Source organism: Oxyura jamaicensis (genome assembly GCF_011077185.1).
Source record: "Oxyura jamaicensis isolate SHBP4307 breed ruddy duck chromosome 25 unlocalized genomic scaffold, BPBGC_Ojam_1.0 oxy25_random_OJ188, whole genome shotgun sequence".
Taxonomy (NCBI): domain Eukaryota; kingdom Metazoa; phylum Chordata; class Aves; order Anseriformes; family Anatidae; genus Oxyura; species Oxyura jamaicensis.
In genome coordinates this window covers 1-19315 of record NW_023304679.1, presented here as the reverse complement: position 1 = coordinate 19315, position 19315 = coordinate 1, and the positions used below count along the sequence as shown (strand labels likewise).

General features: G+C 67.6%; 3 protein-coding genes across 3 annotated transcripts; 1 reads left to right on the top strand and 2 right to left on the bottom strand.

Moving 5' to 3' along the window:
* The first annotated feature begins 6 nt into the window (after positions 1-6).
* Positions 7-3465, top strand: IL6R (interleukin 6 receptor). The gene is made up of 10 exons (XM_035312921.1): positions 7-68; positions 918-1157; positions 1265-1388; positions 1535-1719; positions 1790-1950; positions 2047-2191; positions 2269-2309; positions 2404-2488; positions 2584-2692; positions 2772-3465. The coding sequence occupies exons 2-10, from the start codon at positions 1013-1015 to the stop codon at positions 3442-3444; spliced, it is 1668 nt and encodes a 555-aa protein (XP_035168812.1). The 5' UTR covers positions 7-68; positions 918-1012; the 3' UTR covers positions 3445-3465.
* An 872-nt stretch (positions 3466-4337) lies between these two features.
* Positions 4338-8724, bottom strand: SHE (Src homology 2 domain containing E). The gene is given in 7 exon segments (XM_035312919.1): positions 4338-4816; positions 5282-5401; positions 5489-5639; positions 5720-6016; positions 6954-7080; positions 7804-8124; positions 8126-8724. Coding segments are annotated over 7 exon segments (1332 nt in total). The 5' UTR covers positions 8255-8724; the 3' UTR covers positions 4338-4629.
* Positions 8725-10987: 2263 nt separating this feature from the next.
* On the bottom strand, positions 10988-19160 carry UBE2Q1 (ubiquitin conjugating enzyme E2 Q1). The gene is made up of 13 exons (XM_035312920.1): positions 18754-19160; positions 17819-17923; positions 17451-17555; positions 17076-17126; positions 14898-15038; positions 14286-14370; positions 13740-13800; positions 13114-13204; positions 12957-13015; positions 12620-12668; positions 12261-12356; positions 11839-11905; positions 10988-11412 (listed from the first exon to the last, which is right to left on the bottom strand). The coding sequence occupies exons 1-13, from the start codon at positions 19039-19041 to the stop codon at positions 11381-11383; spliced, it is 1230 nt and encodes a 409-aa protein (XP_035168811.1). The 5' UTR covers positions 19042-19160; the 3' UTR covers positions 10988-11380.
* Positions 19161-19315: the final 155 nt, after the last annotated feature.

The following is a 19315-nucleotide window of genomic DNA, read 5'->3' as shown; positions in this document are numbered from 1 at the left end:
GCTCCCCGCCGCGCTGCTCCTCGCCGCCGCCGCCGCCGCCGTGCCCCGGCGGCCCTGCGGCCCCGCGGGTGAGTGCCTCCCGGTACCGGCACCGGGACCTGGAACGGGTAGGGGGGGGCGGGAACCGGGGCTTCCCGCAGTGCCCCCACCCCGGTACCGGCTGGCGGGGCCGCCCCGCTTCTCTCCGGGCACTGGCCGGGGGGGTCGGGGCGGTCCCGGGCTGCGGGCAGGCGTGTGCCCAGGATTACCGGCCCCGTGAGAGCACCGGCGGGGGGGGGGGGGGGGGTCGGGGCTGGGGCCGGGGCTGGCCGGGCACGGGGGGGGTCCTGGGCGCTGGGGACTCGAGGGACGCCGGGGGTCGGGAGCTCCGGGGGTCCTGAGCGCCGAGGGTCCTGGGCGCTGGGGGCTCTGGGCACTTGGGTCCCTGGGGGTCCTGGGCTCTAGGGGCGCTGAGAGTCCCGGGCGCCGGGGGTCCCGAGCACCGGCCCCGCTCCCCGCAGCGGGAGCCGACGGAGCCGCCCGCTCCCCGCTGACCTTTGCGGCCGTCCCGGGAAGGAGCAGGGGCAGAGCTGCCCTTGGCGGCCTCCCCTGGCCCCAGCCCAGCGCCCGGCCCCGTGCGCAGCCCAGCGGCCTCGCTGCTTAACCCCTCCGGCACCGCCTGCACCCCCCTTCGCTCCCTCCCCCCCGGGCCCCTGCTTTCCTCCAGCCACGCTCCTGCTTCCTGGGACCCCTGCCCGCGTCCCCCTGGCGGTGCCCGGCTCAGCCGGGGAATTGCCAGCTCAGCAGGAGCTGGCGCCCGCTCGGTGCTGGCCGCAAATATTGACACTGAGCGGCCTCCGGGTGGAGGCAGCAGGTGGACGGGGGGGGACACCCAGGGGGGCCTCGCCTGACCCCCCCTGTCCCCGCCTCGCTCCCAGGGCTCTCGCAGGACACGGTGTTGGGACGCCCGGGAGCCAACGTCACGCTGACGTGCGGGGCCGAGGGGCCGCTGAACGGCACCGTGGCCTGGAGGATGGAGAAGCGGGCGCCGGCGGGGGGCCGTTGGCTGGCGGGGGGCCACGCGCTGCTCCTGCAGCGGCTGCAGTACGAGGACGCGGGGCTCTACAGCTGCCACGCCGGGGGCCGCACGTTGCGCACCCTGCGGCTGCTGGTGGAAGGTGGGTCCGTGCCGGGGCAGGGGCTTCCCTGGGGCATCACCTGCTCTGGACACCCCCTCCCTCCCCATGCCCCTGCCCGCTCCCCCCAGCGCCTCCCTGCCTTGCAGAGCCCCCTGAGACCCCCCACGTCTCCTGCTACCGGCGCAGCCACGACGAAGACGTCCTGTGCGAGTGGCGGCTGCGGGCAAAGCCGTCCCCGGGGACGCGGGCGATGCTGTGGGTGAAGCGGAGGTGAGAGCACTCTGGGGTACCCGGGGGGGGTCAGCCCCCCACCTGGCTGTGCACCCCCTTTCCACTGCGAGCCCTTTTCCCAACTCTGGCTGGGGCCACCCCGTCCCTGGCCGTGCCACATCCCCGGCCAAGCCGCGTCCCCGCAGGTTCACAGTGGAGAACGCCACGGAGCAGCGGTGCCGCTTCTTCTCCAAGGTGCAGAAATTCGTCTGCCGGGTGAAGGTGCCCCCCGGCGTGGACGACAACAAACCCCTCGTGGTGTCCACGTGTGTCCGCAATGCCGCAGGCGGCTCGGCTGGCGAGGACAAAATCATCACCCTCAGCAGCATCCGTGAGTGCCGCCTCCCCCCTGTGCTGGCCAAACCACATGGCTATGGTCGCTGAGCCCCCTGTGCCCGCAGTGAAGCCGGACCCCCCCCTCAACGTGACGGTGGAGGCCCTGGAGAAGGCCCCCCAGCGGCTGCGTGTCACCTGGACCTACCCCTCCTCCTGGGACCCCCGCTTCTACTGGCTCCGCTTCCAGGTCCGCTACCGCCCCGAGCCCGCCCCGACCTTCACCGAGGTGAGCCCCCACCCCGAGCGCAGCGGGACCCCGGGGCCGCTTGGCCTGTCCTGTCTCTCCCCCCGCCCCAGCTGACACCACCCGTGTCCCCGCCAGGTTGACCAGGTGACGAGGACGTGGCTGGACATCCGTGACGCCTGGCGGGGCACGCGGCACGTGGTGCAGGTGCGGGCGCAGGAGGAGTTCGGCCACGGCGCGTGGAGCGAGTGGAGCCACGAGGCGGTGGGCACCCCGTGGACAGGTACGGGGGGGACGTGGACGTGCGTGCCCCCAGGCTGTGCCGTGGTCCCCGTGTCTCACAGACCTCTCACCCTGCAGACCCCAGGGACGTCACCGAGCTGGGACCCTACAGCTCGCAGGTAGGACGTGGCGTGGTGTCCCCCCCGTGTCCCCCTGCACGGCGCTGCTCGGAGCTGCCCCGTCCCACCGTGTCCCCACCGCTGGCTCTTGCAGCTCCCCACGGAGGATGGTGCCTACGGCTACGGGGCCACGCTGCCGCCTGAGCTCTTTGGGGACGATGCTGCTGACGGCGCTGGAGGTGAGGCGAGGGCTGGGGGCTTTGTGAGGGGCTGCCCACCCCCCACCCCCCCCCCCGGGTCCCACAGACGAGCCCCTGTCCCCTCTGTGCCACAGGAGCTGTCCTGGAAGCCAGCGCCCGCTCCGTCGCCTACCCCTACCCCTTCCTGGTGGCTGGGGGGAGCCTGCTCCTGGGCATCGCCCTCTTCATCGCCATCATGGTGAGGTGAGTGCTGGAGGGCGGGGGGCACGTGGGGGGGCTCCGCCGGCCGTCTCTGACCTAGGGCTGCTCTCCCCTCCCGCAGGTACAAGCAGACGTGGCCGCTGGGCGTGCGGCGGGGGGGCCAAGCCAGCGGGCGAGGGGCAGCATGCGCTGGTGCCCCTGGGCCCCCCCAGCCCCAGCTCCCCACTCAGCGCCACCCCCCTGCTCCCGCCGGCCACCCCCCCTGCGCCGGGGCCCCTTCACGTCACCAACTTGGACTATTTCTTCTCGGGCAAGTAGCCGGGGGGGAGGACGCTGGCAGACACCCATGGGTGAAGCCGGGGGAGAAGGGGGGGGCTGGTGCTGGCAGCTCTCCCACCCCTCCGGTGCCCTCCCCAGGCTCTGGGGCTCGAGCAGCCCCTGCAGAGCGGGATCGGTGCCACCCCCATGGGGAACCAACCCGGGGGGGGGCAAGCTGGGTCCCGGGGGGCGCAGCTCTGGGGCCACGGCCAAGCTGGGGTGGCCGGGGGTTAAGGCGCTGGAAGTGCCGGAGCGTGAGAACGGGGCCGCGCTCACCCACGGGGCTGGGTTTGGGGTGGTGGCGCCGAGGGTCCCCTGGGGAAGGGCTGAGCCCCCCCCGCGCCCGGTGCCGCGGGAATGGGAGGGCCTGGCTGGATCAGCCCCATCCCTCCGCCGCCCTGGCCCTGTGCAAAGTTTATTTTTTTGTTTTTAAAGCACGTGTCGGGGCCACGCGGCACAACGCGCCTCCGAAATAAACGCCTGGTGTTTTGAACAGAGCAACCTCGCGGGGCTGCTTTGGGGGGAGTCTCTGCAGCCCCTGTTGTTGGAACAGTACGGGCGGTCCTGGGGGGAGGCTGGGCTGGGCAGCCCCTTCCTCTGCACCCTGTGCCAGGTACCCTGTGCCAGCCGGTGCACCCTCCTGCCCCCCGCAGCAGCCCACCCCACGCCGCGTTGTGCAAGGCCCTGGGGAGCTGCAGCTGTGCCCAAGCAGGAAACCGCAGGGCGAGGGGAGCGGGTGCCCGAGTGCCCTGGGGACGCCGCGTTCCCCGCGGGCCGGCCCCGCTCTATAAAAAGCCCAGCAGGATGCGGGGAGGGGGGGGTGGGGGGTGTGGGGCAGGGGATGAGCGGAGCCCTAGGGCCCCCACCCCAAAAGCAGGGGGGCTGCGCTCCATGCTCGCTGCCCTGCCTTTGGGGTTGTTGCCCATTTCCGTGCTCTGTGGCACCCAGGTCACTGTGGGGTGCTCTGCCACGTGCCCCCCCGGGGCTGTTCTGCCCTTGTTGTCCCGTGCCCCGATGCAGGCCCCATCCGGGGCTGTGCCCCGGGGTCAACCCCAACGGCCCCGGCCCGGAAACCTGCCCTGGTTTCGGCAGCACCCGGCGCTGTGCGAAGCAGAGCCTCGTGCTGAGCCTGTCCTACATGGCCACGCAGGGTGCTCAGGGAAGGATCCGGTTGGGCCCCGGCCCTGGTGGGCATCCCGGGGGGCCCGGCCCCCCCCCCCCCCCCCCCCCAGCCCCATCACTGCCCTCTCCCTACACCCCCATGGTCTGCTCCCAGCCCCATCCCGCACTATTACGACCCCCGTCCCCACCACTGCACCCTGGGGACCCTTCTCCCGCAGCCCCCCCAGCCCCATCCCTGCCCACCTCCTCTCAGCCAACGAGTTTATTTCACTACTTCGTTACACAGCCCTGTAACGGCCCATCCCCCACCCCAGGGTGTGTTTGGGGGGGCTGCAGCCCCCCAGGGCCCGGAGCCACCCATGGCCGCATCCATCCCGCGGGGAGGCCAGCGCAGCCCTGCCAGAGTCCAGAGGTGGGCAACAGCCACCGGGCAGCCCCAGGGGTTGGGGGGGGGGACAGGACGCCTCTGCAGGACCCCCCCCTCCATGGCACGCAGCCCCCTGCCCCGTGCCGGGGTGGCAGCCAAGTCCCAGTGGGCGCTAGTGCAGCTTGCAGTGCACAGGGTGCAGCAGGGCCATGTGCTCGGCCCCCTTGAAGGGCAGCTTCTCGGTGGAGTAGTAGTGCACGACCTCGGGGATGCTGGCGAAGACGCCGCTGGCCTGGCTGAGCGTGTACTTGTTGTCCTTGGTCTGCGCCACGATGATGTGCACGCAGCCCTGGCTGGTCCTGCGGGGGCCGTGGGGGGTCAGCAGGGGGCTGGCAGCCCCCCGGCGCCCACCCAGCCAGCGCAGGGTCCCAGCCCGGCCGCTCCGGGGCCGCATCCACCCCTGTTTGTTCCCTTCCCACTCCGATTGTTTCGGCTCCAGGGGCTCCGCTTCCTCAGGAAGGAAATGCCGCCAGTGCTCCCGACAATGTGCCGTGGGTGGGGAGGGGGACGCGCCGCCCCCGCCCCCCCTTCCCCTCCCCAACCCCGGGCAGCTGGGGGCTGGCCGTGTCCCCTTGGTGGGGTAGGACGAGGGGGGTGCCACCCCCGGACACGGGCGCTGCCCACCCCACTGGGGTGTCCGTGCATGAAATGGTAATTCCTGCAGCCCCTGTGCTGCCACATCCCTCCATGGTGGGACCCCCCCGTGCCAGGAACCCCCTCCCCATTGCTGGGACCCCCCCCCCCATGGCTGCAGGGCCACTCACTTGAGCGCGATGGAGTACTTGCCGCTGCCGGTCTCGCTGGTGCGCACCAGGTACCCGGCCTCCTTGCACGCCTGCAGCCGGGTCTCAGCCTCGGCTCGGGTGATGGCCCCGTGGTACCAACTGCGGGGGGACACCGGGGGGACACTGAGAGGTGACCCAGACACCACTCCGGCCGCCACCACTGCCCCACGTGGCCTCGTGACTTACGGCTGCTTCTCCAGCGACAAGGCGGGGTCCACCCGCTCGCCCTCGCCGTGCTCCGCGCTCGCCGGCTTCAGCATCTTGGGGGTCCAGCTCTTCTGGCGGAGGTGCTGCCGCGGCGCCTCCTCCTTGGGCCGCTCCGAGCCCTCGAACTGGACTGGGGAGTGGGATGGGGGAGAGGCGTGAGCCCCTGCTGCCCCCCACACCCACCCGCAGCCCCCCAGCCCCGGCCCTTACCCGACAGCGCCTTCACGATCTGCTCCTTCTTCCACTCCCAGGGCTGCTCGTACTCGGCCGCTGGGCGCTCGTCGTTCTCGGGCAGGCGCCCGTCCCCGGCCCTCGCCTTGCGCTCTGGGGTGCCCTCGCCAGGCTCGTAGGGGGTGTCGTAGAGCTGCGGCCCCTTCCCCGCTGCCTCCTTGCCCCCCGGCCGCTTGGCAGCCTCCACCTTGCCCCCCACCTCCGTGGGCTCGCTGGGGCCGTCCAGCAGCAGGATGGCTTTGACCAGTGGGTCCTTGGAGCCCCGGCGGCGGATTTCTGTGGGGCAAAAGGGAGGTGGGTTGGGGAGGGGGCCGCAACCCCCCCCCCCCCCAACCCCCATAAACACTGCCCATTGGGAGAGATATGCGGTGGGGACCCCACGTGCCGGGGGCGGGAGGAGCCGGGGCAGGAAGGAGCCCATCCCCGTGGCGCCCGGCCGCCGTCGCGGCCCCGAAGCGCTGGCGCCGCCGGCACAGACGCCCGCCTGCGGGGCCGCCGGGATCCCGGAGGAAGCGGGGCCGTGGCTGCAGGATGCTACGCCCCAGCGCGGGGGCGGTTGAGCAGGGGCTCGCCCCCCCCACCCTGGGGACACCCCCAGTGGTTGCCCCCAGCCCCATCTCCCCTTCCCCAGGGCTCCCCCTTCCCCGACCCCGCTCGCCCCTGACTCCACCAACACCGCTTGGACAAACAGCCCGGGCTGCCCTGCACGGAAAAAAACCATCAGCAGCAAATCTTTTATTTCCAGCTTCCGGCCGACTCAGTTCCTGTTATTCTGTCCAGCTGTGCGGCCTCCTGGGTGGAGCGGGGGTCGCCGGCCTGGGGGGCACAGCCAAGGGGCGGCGGGGGGGGACCCAAAGCCGGAGCAGGTGATGGGAGCGCAGCGGGGTCCCCATGGGGTGGGGAAGGGGCGCGGTGGGGCCGGGTCCCCCAGCACGGCTGCACGGCAGCGCCCAGCCCCAGGGCTTCGTACGGGCCCCGTGCACCCTCCCCAGTGGCACCAGGACTTTGCACCGGCGGCCGTGGGTCAGCGCCTGGCCAGGGCAGGCCATCGCCGAACCCGCGCCTTATCTCTGCCCGTGCAGCAGCAGGAAACAGAAGAGCGGCTTTCCTGTTCCCAAAGCCTCCCGCGCCGGGTGGGTCCCCGCCTGACGGCCCCGGTGCTGAGCGGTGCCAGCACCGCGGCCCCCCCGGCACGGCACGGCGCGGCACGCACCTGTGATCATCTGCTGCGCGTCGTAGGGCTCCATGTAGCCGTCGTTCTCCCCCAGCCGCTCGGCCTCCCGCTGCCCCTTGGTGCGCTTGGCGTCGTAGGGGTCGGCGTAGTCCTCCAGGATGATGACCTGGGAAGGGACAGGCACCGGCTGAGGGGACTCGGGGGGGGGGGGGTGTCCCAGGGTGGTGATGGGGACGCTGTCATAGTGTGCTGTGGTGTCTCTTGGCAGGGGACAGGGACATCCCTAGGTGGGATGGCGAGAAGTGGGGTGCTAGCCCCAGTACAGGGCGCTCACTGGGGACATGGGACATGCCCACAAAGTGGCACCTCTTGGGGGGGGGGAGGGGGCAGTACCCATCCCCATGCAGTCCAGGACTCAGGGACATTTTCGGGTGACACTCAGGAAGCAGCAAGGCTCAGACCCCAAAGGCCACCACAAGGCTCCATGGTGGCAGCCCTGTCCCCAAGGCCACACCGGGCTCCAGAGCCCCACTCCCCCCCCCCGTGCTTGTCCCAGCACAGCTTTACGTAAGCATTTATTTAACCAGTACCCGAGAAAGTGCCAAGCAAGCGGGGTCAGGCCGGGCTCCTGCAGGGCTGGGACTGGGGGCGGGGGGGCAACACGGATTAAGGGAAATTGGGATGAAAGGAATTTGATGGCAGCTGGAGCTGGGTGTGATGAAACACCAGGGGCAGCCGGGCTAACGATGCTGAGCCCGAGGCGGTTCGAGCTGCCGGTGCCAAGCGCTCCCCTCCGCTCGGAGGATGCGGTGGCTTCGGCACGGTCACCGTCCTCGTGCCGGGGGGGGGTCCATTCCCCCCACCCTCCCCCGGTGAGGGTCCCCCTTACCGTCTCCGTCTTGGTGCTCTTCCCCTTGTCCTGCTCGGGTGCGGGGCCGGCGCTGGGGTAGCTCTTCCCGTTCTTCTCGTGGGCCTCCACCTTGATCAGGCGGTTGATGTAGGTGCCGCAGGTCTTGGGGGGCCCCTCGGGCGCTGCCCCCTCCGCCCGCGAGTTCTTGCGCATCTTCCCGGTGGCGGCTTGGAGCAGTCCCTGCAGGTTGTCCCTCGACAGCCGGCTGCCCCCGTCCTTGCCGGCCCCGGGGCCGGCCCGGCAGCCCCCCAGCTCCGCCGCCGAGTTCTTGCGGCTCTTCCCCGGGGGGGCCCCCCCCGGGCGGCTCGCCGGGCCCCAAGCTTTTGCGGGAGGGGCCGCACAACTTGCCCAGGCTGCCGCCGCCGGGCCGAGCCCTCTCCGACACCGTCTTCAGGTTGGCGGGGAACTCCTTGAACCACTTGGCCGCCATGGGGCCGGGGGCGCGGCCCCCCCGGGGCCGGCGGAGGGGGTCAGGGCCAGCTCAGCCGCGGGGCGCGGGGCAGCGCTGCTCCCCCAGCCCGAGGCACCGGGGGCCAGCCCGGGGCAGGGGGGGGCACGGGGGCCCCAAGCGTCCCTCGGCCCAGAGGGGACGGGGGCAGCCCCCGCGGGAGGGGGTGCAAGGTGCGGGGGGGTCTCCGCTGGGCTCCAGCCCCGGGCTGCCGGCCCCGGGGGGGGGGTCTCTCGCCGTGCTCCGGGGGCAGCTCCCGCAGCCCGGGCTGCTCGTCCCGCGGCAGGCGGGCGGTGCCGTCGCGGTTCCTCGACGGGGGCCGGTCCCCGGGGGCTGCCGCTCGGTCAGGCCGGCCCGGGGGGCCCCATGCGGCGGCGGCGGGACGGGACGGGACCGGCCGGGACGGGACGGGACGGAGCAGAGCCGAGCGGAGCCGGGGCTGGAAGCGGCCGGAGGGGGCGGCGGGGCCGGAGCTCCCCGCCCAGATCCGGAGGGGGCGGCGCGGCCCCGGGGGGGCGGCGGGGCCGGACCCTGCCCCGACAGCACCGGGACGCGGCCGGTCGGGGTCGGGGGAGCGCCGGGTCCCTCCTGTCCGGTGGCTTCCCGGGGCCGGTGGGGTCCTGGGGCTGCTTGAACGACGGGAGGGGAAGGTGCTGAGCCTGCACGGACCGCGTGCAAGGACCCCCTGTGCTGACCCTGCGCACAGCCCCCGTGCAGATACCCCAGACCCCATGCCCAGACCCCGCTCGCAGCTCCCCCCCACGCACCCACCAGCTCAGCCCCAGCGCCCTTGCTGCCTCCCCGGCTGCGGTTTCTGGGCCTCGGCAGTGGGGCTCAGCCCCATTTCTGCCAGGTGCTCTGAGACCTCTGCGGAAAACCCAGATCGGGCCCAGAGATTTGGCTTCCTGCCCGGCGGGGAGCGGGGCTGTGCGGTGCTGGGGCTGGCGCTGCGCCATTCGCAGCCAGACAAGAGGAAAGGACGGGGCCAGGGCAGGGGCTTTGCAGGTGAAGCCCCTCCACCAGCCCCAGGCCAGAGGCTCTCCAGCTGTAGGAGGCTGTAGGAGCATCTCCCGAGGCAGTGACAGATTCCCAGCCTCGCACCCATCCGGAGCACGGAGTGGAGCCGCGATGTTCCCCCAGGGCTAAAGCCCAAGCCCAGCTCATCGCCAGCACTGCTGGACGCAGGGCGGTGATCATCCCTCCTGCAAGGTTTAGTTAATGTTTGACTTCGTGTGGGTGCAGGCATCTCCCGCCAGCCCCTACCTGTGTGTTACTGATCTACTCTGCGGGCAGGCTGGGGCAGAACTTAAGCGGCTCGGCTGAGAAAGTCCTGGTGTCCTTCAGGTGTTCTGGATAAAGGCTGAAGAGGAAGGACAGCGGCGTTTAACCCCAGCTCCCACTGCTCTTCCACTTGACGTGAGCGTGGCGACCCTTCGCCCTCTCCCCAGATGGTTCTTGGTGCTAATGAAGCTGCGGAGGGGAGCAGAGCCCTTTGCTTTTCTCCTTGTTGAGCTTCATGAGGTCCCTGGCCGCCCACTTCTCCCGCCTGCCCTCCAGCCACACACTTGAAACAGTCCCTGGCAGAGGCTGGAGCCGCTCCTGCAGCGAGCAGCCCTCAGTAATCCCACTCATCGAGCAGCTTTTTATTCCAAGGCTTGAAGCAGGGCAATGGGTAATGAGCAGAGCAGCTGCTGGATGCGATAATGGACTTCTGAGGCCCTTTGATTTCCTAATAACTTTGATTCAAACACAACGAATTAATACCGATGGCCTGGCTTTGCCGCAGATGAGTCAGCTGTGCCCTACAGCCGAGGACTCAGCACCAGGAGCCGGAGCAGCCACAGCACCCAACTCCTTCCAGCAGCAGCGAGCGAGGCTCGAGCAATGGCGCAGGACTGCGCGACGCCTCCCGCTCACGGCTGCAGCTCAGCCCCGCACCCAGCAGAGGAGGAGAAATGAAATCCTACGGAGCCGGGCTGCTCGCCGCAGGTGGATGCTGTGGGAGCAAGCCTGGAGGCAGCCCAGGTCCCAGCAACTCACAAGGCACTGCCCACGCTCCCTGAATTCGGTGGCTTTCACCCACAGCGCAGGGACGAGGCCAGGGCTGATCGCACGCAGCCGTGTGCATGCGGAGCCTCCAGAGCACCGCTGCGTGAACACAGGCTTCTCCCCTCGGCACAAGGGCAGTGGGGAGAGACTGGCCAAAAGGGCAACAGCCCCGGGCTTGGCACAGCCGAGCCTCTGCTCATCTGTTTTACAGAATACACTACTGAGAAGGTCAGGGTGGGAGCAGGCAGCCCCCAGCTGCACCAATCCCGTTGTCCACCTCAGAAGAGGGGCCAGTGCTACAACTCCTCCTCTCCCCTCACAGAGACGTACAAGGTCACCGTTTACATAGAGGCTTGGTCCTGGGGTAAGAGAGGAGGCAGAAGCCCCTCTCCTTGGCTGCCCAGAACAAAAAGGGGGGTGTTCTCTTCCAAAAAGGTTGCAGCAGCCCTCGCTGCTTGGCTCGTCCTGGCCCACTGCAGCAGGGACACGACCAAGAGCTGCAGCTGTTCCTTTACCCCCACCTCCAACACCACCCCGGGACTGGAGCAGCGTGGAAGGCGTTGGGGGCACAGACACCAGAAAGGGGTTTGCTCCACGCCGCTGCCAGCACAGGGTTCAATCCACCCAGCAGCAACACAGAGGGGGGAAAAAAGAGTGAGACCGGCATCTTCAAATTAACAAACTGTAATTTTTCTCCAAAGATACATTTTCCATACACATCCATCATACACTGTAACAAAAAAAAGCAGTGTACATGAAATAAGAAAATAAATTAAATCCATAGCATAGGTAAGGAGGACGCTCTAGACTGGAGTAGAGTCGAAAGTTTCCAGCGATACAAGAGGCTCAAAAGTTTGTTTTAATAAGAATGCCTGCTAGCAAGGGTCCAGCAAGTGTTTTAGGTCAGTCCAACTGCTTAAACAGTTTTCTTTAGAGTTTATAACAGCCATTATTGTCCTGCAACAGGCAGAGCTATTATATCCTGGGAGAAAGCCAGAGAGGCATCGTAAGATCCAAGTACAGCGTTCAGAAGATGAGATCGGTCCTGCAGTATCCGCGCTAGCCATCTTCCTTGGGTGGTGTGTACCAGCCTGAAACAAGGACAGAGATGCATGAGGGATGCAGCTGTACAGAAACAAATGCCATACCTAGAAACACCTGGCTCCACATCTGGAAACACCCAGCAGCACAAACACGCCGAGTCCACTCCCACAGGGCTGTGGACAAGGACTGTGCCTGTCCAAAAGGGACCCCAAATTACCGGGGGCTTTCCCTCCACGTTACTTCACAACGCCATGCAAAACGCCACGCCGCCTCCAGCAACACCGAAGGCCACCAGCACCGGCCTCTGGGGCCAGAGCAGGAATGGCAGAGGGGTGCTGCAGCGCGCTCCCTGCTTTAGCAAGCAGCTGCTGACCGGGGGCATCACCGTGCTCTGGGTGATCTCTGACTTGGGGCAGAAAAGCCTCGATCCAGACCAGCAAAGGGAAAGGCACCCCCTGTCCCTCAGGCCTTACCATTCTTCTCATGGATCTGAACCAGGGACTTGTAGGACTGCTGTGCTCTTGTCAGGCTGTACTGATTCTGCAAGGGAAGCCAGGGTGACAATCAGTCTGGCACGAAGCCAGCGTCACAAGCAAGCCATCTCACAGGCCTCCCCCCACCAACTGCGCCGCCACAGAGCTGCTTGTCTTCTCACCTGCATCTGTTCCGCTACCAACCACTTCCCCAGCTCCCTGACGCAACGCCAGAGGGGATTTCTCACATGCCTGCCCTTCCCTTCCCAAGAAAAACTCCCTGTGCTACAGCACACCCACAGAAGCCAGCCCTTGCGCTGGACTCTCGGGATCCCAAGCGCCTGCGAGCACTGCTCTGCCTAGCTGCACGAAGCAGTTGGTGCGTGCCAAGAAGGGTAAGGCCCTGCCTGACCGGCCCCTACCTTATTGGCTCCAAATTGCACTCGCGCTTTCCCTTTCACCAGAGTCGCGCTGATCTGCATAATCACCGACTCGATGGAGTAGGCGCTGCTCCAGCCCTGCGGGACAGAGCGCACCAGTGAGGCCGGCACGGACAGGAGCGGGGCCCCGAGGCAGGGCAAGGGCTTTCCCGGAGCCCTGCACAGGCATCGCAGAGCCACGCCAGCTCCCAGCTGCTGGCAGGAGGCGCAGGCAGCAAGAGGAGCGGGATTTGGCTGCCAGCAGCTGGAATACGAGGTGTGAGAGGCAGCAGCAGCTACCCAGGACCATGCTGGCAGCCTTTGAGCCCTGGGTCTTTCACAGGGTCACGCCTGGTACCCACCTGTTTCGTGAGTAGCTCCATGCAGATGGCACCGCCACCCAGAACATACCTTGGGGAAAGAATTGGGTAAAGTTACGTGAGGGATGGGCACGGCCTCACCCACCCAGTGCTCTGCAGATGAGCCACTTTCTCAGAGCAGATCTCTCAGGGAAAAGACATGCAGAAAGCCATCCACCAACCCTGTCTGTACTTCCCAGGAGGGTTACTACATGCTACTACTCATACCACCAAGATGACAGGACTGGCAGCACTCCCCAGTGGGTAAACTTAATGAAAACCTCCCCAGAAAACAGGGCTAGAGACCCCGGAGAGGAGAGCCAGGCAAAGAGTTACTCACCCCCCAGACAGCACAGGGGACACGACCCTTACGAACGGTGGATCAAAAGGAAAGTTGTCCTGGAACAAGAGAAGGGAAGCAAAGCCATTGAGAAACATCTCTGATGACGCACTGAAGCAGGCGTGCGTCGAGGATGACAGGTTTGGGGAGGCCTTACTTTAAAGGAGAAGTTGAGGAGGATGAAATCTGTTCCTTCTTTCTCTTTGAGGATCTGGAGATCATTGTGCAAAGCGCTATCCTCGTCAACCCTGCCGAAGGAAACCCCCAGAGGCTCAGAGTCAAGGTCACGCTCATCAAGTCAGCCGCGCTCCCTGCCAGTGACGCCCAGAGCTACCGTACCTGCACAACCCGGCTGCCACGTGGGCCCCCGGGTTCACACCCAGAGGGCAGTGACAGCATGCGCTGCCAGCATTCTGCTCCTGGTTTCCACAGAAGACCATCACACACCCTTTTTGCATGCCAGCTTAAATATAAAGACTGCCTGGCCCAAGGAAAAGGCAGCACTGGTGTCTGGAGGGTGTGAAAGCTCGGGGTTTTGCCTGATGCACCTCTTCCAGGACTCTAGGAACAGCAGACAGACTTGCAGAGCCCTCAGATTATCTCATCTGTCTCTGGAGATGCCGCCTCCTTTCTGGTGCACGGACAGCAAGCAGGCTGCCCGTGAGACTAAGAGGCTAACCCCCGCTCTGCCGGCTGCTCCCCTGCCCTGCTCGCTTCCCCCCTGCTCACGGGGATGTTTTGGTCCCACCACCAAGATCCATGACCCCAAGCTGCGTCACCTACTTCAGGATTTTGACGTTCCAATCGTACAGGCTGTCGTTCACTAGTTCAACTGCATAGTATCCTGCAAGGCAGAGGAGAGACGTCAGCACAGGAGGAATGGACGGGGCTGAGCCACCAGCTGGACTTCAGATCCCCAGCAGCACAACCCCGGCCCGGCACGGACTCCCCTTGGAAAAGGGCATCCTGATGGCAGCAGTTTTTCTGTGACTGCTCCCTCCCAAGTCCTGGGGAAGGGGTGCGGGCAACGCGGCCCACGAAGCCTGTCAGACACGGCAGGTGGAACAGCTGAAGGCATCCAAAAACAGCTTCTGTCTCAGCCCTCCCACCCACGGCTCCTCGCTTCCATCCAGCACTGACAGAACAGAGACCGTAAGGGGCTGCTCTGCTCGCTTCTGAGCCACAGCAACCCAAGGCCCAAGATCCTCCCCGCAGCAACACCACAGAGCAAAAGGATCCAGCTCTGAGGCCCCTCAGGTGCTGCCCAGAACGAAGGGAAAGGTCCCCACAGCCAGCAGCCCCCCACCCCCCCTCCCCCGCCGCACTTACCGCCCTTGAAACTTGGTGATCGGTAAATATCCCTGAGCTCCTTCATTAGCCGGTCAGTGGCCTGCACAGACCCAGACACTGCACCCTGCAAGGAATCGGGGGCTGCGCTGTTACTCTGCTCCCACCGCGGCCGCACGAAGCAAACGGCCAAGCTGAAGTGCCCAGCCCCCATCCAGACCTCACTGCGCCCCCACCTCCCTCAAGTTCTCCCCTTTCTCCCCGCAGCCACTTCCCTTGCCCCAGACAAACGCCCCAGGCGGCGCGGCTGCAGCAGAAATGCCTCCCTGCCCCCTCAGCTGCAGGAGACCCCAGCCCAGGGGTAGAACAGCACAAGCCACCAACCTTCCCCAGGACCCAGGGCGAGACCGAGCTCCCGGGAATCCCAAATCCCGGCTGCCCTGCGTGGCTCCGCTGCCTCGGGTGCACCGGGCTCGCCTGAGGCCTGGGGGCACTCCTCCGACTTCTCCGCGTAGGCCTCCCCCACCCCTGAGCTGCTGCTGTTCCTCTGGCCTGAGCCAGCCCCTGGGATCTGGGGCCAGCAGGCGCCCCCGGCGCTCTTGCCCTTGGGTCCCTCCGCGTCCCCAACCCTCCCGCCCTCCAGGTGACACGTACATTTAAGTAATCTTGCCTCTGGTTCTTTTTTATTTTCTCTAAAATGGCCAGGTTTTCCTTCCCAATGCCTTCATCCTCTGTTTTCTTCCCATCTGCTGGCTCTTCCTCTTTCATCTCATAGTGGTCCAAGTCCTCCGTGTCCTGCGAAGGGGAGAGGTGAGCCAGCACGAGACCCAGCTTCGCTCCTCCCCGCTCCGAGCAGCGGAGGGACGAGGTTGAGGTGTCCTGAGCCCAGGAGGATTCCTGGTGCCCGTCTCCCTCCCCAGGAAATCCCAAGTGCAGACTCCGGGGTGGGAGGCACAAGGGCTCAGTGCGAGGCCTGGGCACGCTCTGTAAAGAAGTTTTGGGCCCCGGGAGCCCTCCTGTGCCAAAGCCAAGAGGCAGAGAGGCACACTTCCCTTTCCAGATGTAAATCGGGCTCCTACGAGCTCTTTGTTCGCTGGGTTCTTCTCTGCCAAGCCTCTCGCCTGCTCATAGTTAGCCACTAACCCCACGCGTGCTCCCCAAGCCTCGTGGAACCGCAGGGTGCATCTTGGCAGGGGCAGGGCTGGAGCAGCCCCGTGCCGCTGGATCACGGCACCAACATCCCTGCTCCGTGAGCAAGCTCCCAGCACAAACGGGTCACCAGAGGCACGGACGGAGAGACTCGCTCCCAGAACCCACAGGACGTTCTCCCCTCCAAGAGGCCACGTTTCAGGGTGCATCCCGAGGCCCTTCCATGACCAGCCCAGCTCTCCCCCCTCACAGCGAGCTCCTGATGCTCCCCAGCGAGGGCAGAGGGTCAGCCCCTGGTCCCCTTCGGCAGCGCCCACCAGGCTGCCGTGCACACCAAGGACCAGCAAAAAGAGAGAGCCACAGCAACCAGCGGCTGCTGCAGGCAGCGCCTGTGCTGCACGCAGCCACCGGCACCGCGACAGCACGCGGCGTTCGGCGGCCGGCGAGTGGCTGCGGCCACGCGGAGCTCCAGTGCTGGCCTGAAATCCTCTGAGCGTTTTACTTCGGCCTCCCTGGGCCGGCTGCTGCTGCTCTGGATGAGCGGCGCTTTGGGAAGGGCTGTGACGTTTTTAGAAAATAGATCCTGCGAGAAGATCCCTCGAGGGGATTACCCTGCGCAACGCGTCTCGACACCAGGGCACAGCTCCGCCGCTCCGCTCAGCGCAGGCCAGCAAACCCCGCTGCTCAGCGAGAAACCCCTGAACGAGAGCGCTGCGCGCTGCGGGGCGTCAGCAGGGAGCACGAGTGGGAACGCTCGCAGCTGATGCTCAGATCCCGAGGATTGCTTTTCCAGCTCACAGGAGCCTGACACCTTACCCGCCGCCGCTTTGCTGGGAAGCAGCAAGCCTGCAGACAAGTGAGGTTATCCGCGGTAACACTCGGAGCCTCCGCGTTTTCCCGGGGACCCTCGCAAAGGCTGGCCTCGATTCAACAAGCCGTTAGCTCGGCTCAGACCCCGCCAGCTGCTCCGCGGGCTGCTGCCAGGTGACCTGCCCCCGGGTTCCGCGGTGCTGCTGACGAGGTGCACAGGCCTCGCGCGCCCAGGAGACGCGCAGCGCCAAGTGTCACCATGGAGATTCAAGATTATTCCACCCACTTGTAGAGATCTCTAAACCGCAAACCAAACAAGCGAAGCCTGTGGGTTTTGCAGCGTGATGTTCTCAGCCTGCAGTGCAGAACGGCCTCCTCTGCCTCCCCGGGTGACCAGGCTGCTCGCACACCGAGCCGTCCCTCCTGATCCTCTCTGCGGGAGGCATCGCGGCGCGATTCCCCCGTCAGCAGCGGGAGCTCAGCCCCGCACACCTCGGAAACCAAACTGCTGCTGAGGAAACCTCGGGCTCCAGAGCACAGCAGCACAACCAGACGTCGTCCGAGGGGCTCCATCCTCACTCGCTTTACCTGCCTTCAGAGGCCGCAGCAGCGTCCCTGGGCTGCCGCAGTCCCCTGCGTTTTGTCCACGCGCTGCTCCCACCTGGGGCTCGGGACCCAGGTCCCCAGCAGCAAAACGCTGGGAAAAACCCAGCTCCTGAGCCCAGCCGGCTTCAGCGGGCCCTGTCCTGTCCGCGCTCCGCCAGCTCCCCCCGCGCTGCACCCCTGTGCCTCAGCACCTTCCGCCCGGCAGCCCACAGCAAGTCGCTGTGCTCAGCTCTGGGGCGCGCCCTCGCGCAGCGAGGAGACGCTCACCTCTGGCATCTCTTCGTCTTCCTCTTCAGAGGACACCTCTTCCTGCGTGCTCTGCGAGGACAAAAGGACACAGACTGCACCGTTAGCTTCCCCCGGCGACGCTCCCGAGGCAGCAACTTACAAACAAGCAGAACCGGGCTAAAAGCAGAGCGGAGCCGAGGGCCTTTACGGGCACCTCCAGCCGAGATGCACGGGAACAAAGGGAGGGAAGCAGCGAGAATAAATCAGACGATTAACATCTGAGGGGTCAGGCCAGGGGGACACAGCAGACCCCGAGCTGGCCCGGCAGCACTGCCCGGGAGAGGAGAGGCCTCGGGCTTCAGAGCAAGGGAGCTCGTTCTACCGCCTTAGAAAACCTGGTCCCAGGTTCCTCACCTGTTCTGCCGGCAGAGGCTGGTCCAACATTTCAACATCTGGATGCTGGGGGAGGTTGTACAGCTTGCACAGGTCTGAGATTATTCGCTTCAGGTGCTGCAAAAGCTGTCCGGAGAGCAGGCGAGTGTCAGGGCGACGCCGAGGCTGCACACGGAGCCAGACCTCAGCCACCCCCAACGCCGCGACCGCTTCCCCTCCCGAGAGCTCCCTTCTACACCGCCCTGCTCCAGGGGGGTAAAATCACCCCAGAGAGGCCAGAGCTGCTCAGCCCCCGTTTCCTAAGCCCCCGAGAACCCCGGGGGCTCAGCGCAGGCACTCGGGAAGCAGCCGGCCCCTCGTGCCCCCTCCCGAGGCAGCTCCCCCCTCACCAGCGTGTTTCCCTTCCTGACTTCCACCAGCCTCTCCAGGATAGCTGCCAGGTTCGGATCGTCCGACTCCACGGACCAGATCGGGGGCACAGCTGGGTAAGACTCCTAGGAGGAAGGAGAAAGCGTTGGAGCCGCGGCACGTCGTCCCAGGCCCACCGCCACGGCCGGCCGGGGCTCAGCACCGCTCCTCCCTGCGAGCCCGGGGGGGCGGCTCGACGGAACGAGGGGGGCGTTTCGGCCACCCCGGTGGCTCCCGGAGCGTCCAGGGGCTGAGAACGACTCACGGGGGCTGCCAGGGGGACCTCGGGCTGCCGCAGAGGCCGCTCGCACCGCGAGCCGCGGGACGAAGGCCGCGGGAGGCTGGCACGTGCGGTGCCCGACGGCCACGCAGGGCTCTGCATCCAGCCCGGGGGCTGCTCGGGGCAGCGCCACCGCGCCTCCGTTTGGCCCAAAGCACCGGGAAACGACGGAAAAATCCCCCCGGGGACCCAGAGCAGGAGGGTGCCGGCAGGCGTCAATAACGGGCTGCAGCAGCAGGGCCCTGCCCCGGGGCCCGGCAGCGCCCCGAACCCAAACCGTGCCCCAAAACCCTCCCCGGAGCCCCGGGGCGCCACCACCGCGGGGGGGTCCCGGTGCCCGCGTCCCCGCTCCCCGGGGGCAGGAGACGGAGCTGCTCCGGGGGGCGCCCCCGCACCGGGGGGGCACCGAAGGGACTCCGGGTAACGGCTGCCCCGGCTCGCTCCGTGCCCCACCGGCGGCGACACCGGGACGGGACCGGGGGGGGAGGGGGGGTTCCGGGACCGGCACCGGGCCCTGCGCAATAGCGGCGGTTCCAACGGGCCGGGAGCGGCCACCAACGATCGCAACGACGCCGGGGCCTCCCGGGGGCCTGCCGGGGCCCTCCCCGCCGCCCTCGCGGCCCCCCCCGCGCTCACCGTGATGTTGCAGTGGATGCGGACGGGCCCCGGGGGCGGCCCCCGGGAAGCGGAGCCCCCGGCGCGGGCCCCCGGCCCCGGGACGAACTCGCAGCTGATCTCGTCGGGGCAGGCGCTGCCGATGCGGAACCGCTCGTGGCCCCGGTGGAAGATGGACTCGAGCAGCCGCAGCTCCCGCTTCAGGAGCCGCCCGGCGGGGGCCGCCGCCGCCGCCCCGGCTCCGCTGCGCCCGGGCCCCCCCGCCGCCGCCTGCGACCCCGCCGCCTCCTCCGCCCCCGCCCGCTGCATCTTCCCATGGAGGGACCCGCTCCGCCGCCACCGGCCCCGGGCCCCGCCGCCGCCGCCGCCGCAGCCCCCGGAGCCGGCCCAAGATGGCGGCGGGACGGCCCCGCTCGCCGGAAGTGACCCCTCCCGCCGCCACGGGAAGGGGCGGGGCGGAGCGCCGGAAGCGCGAGCAGCGCCGGGCGGGGCGGGCGGCACCGCGCCGGAAGTGACGCGAGGAGGAGGCGCGGACCGGGAGGGGGCGGGGGCGGGGCGGGGGGGGCGGGCGACGCCCCGCCCG

Excerpts from the sequence above, each read along its gene's own strand:
- IL6R (XM_035312921.1), top strand. The coding sequence starts at position 1,013 with ATGGAGAAGCGGGCGCCGGCGGGGGGCCGTTGGCTGGCGGGGGGCCAC. Across the intron at positions 1,389-1,534 it reads ATGCTGTGGGTGAAGCGGAG|GTTCACAGTGGAGAACGCCA; the intron begins GTGAGAGCACTC and ends GCGTCCCCGCAG. Across the intron at positions 2,489-2,583 it reads TGCTGCTGACGGCGCTGGAG|GAGCTGTCCTGGAAGCCAGC; the intron begins GTGAGGCGAGGG and ends TCTGTGCCACAG.
- UBE2Q1 (XM_035312920.1), bottom strand. The coding sequence starts at position 19,041 with ATGCAGCGGGCGGGGGCGGAGGAGGCGGCGGGGTCGCAGGCGGCGGCG. Across the intron at positions 13,801-14,285 it reads ATCACCAAGTTTCAAGGGCG|GATACTATGCAGTTGAACTA; the intron begins GTAAGTGCGGCG and ends TCTGCCTTGCAG. Across the intron at positions 13,205-13,739 it reads TGGAACGTCAAAATCCTGAA|GGTTGACGAGGATAGCGCTT; the intron begins GTAGGTGACGCA and ends TTCCTTCGGCAG.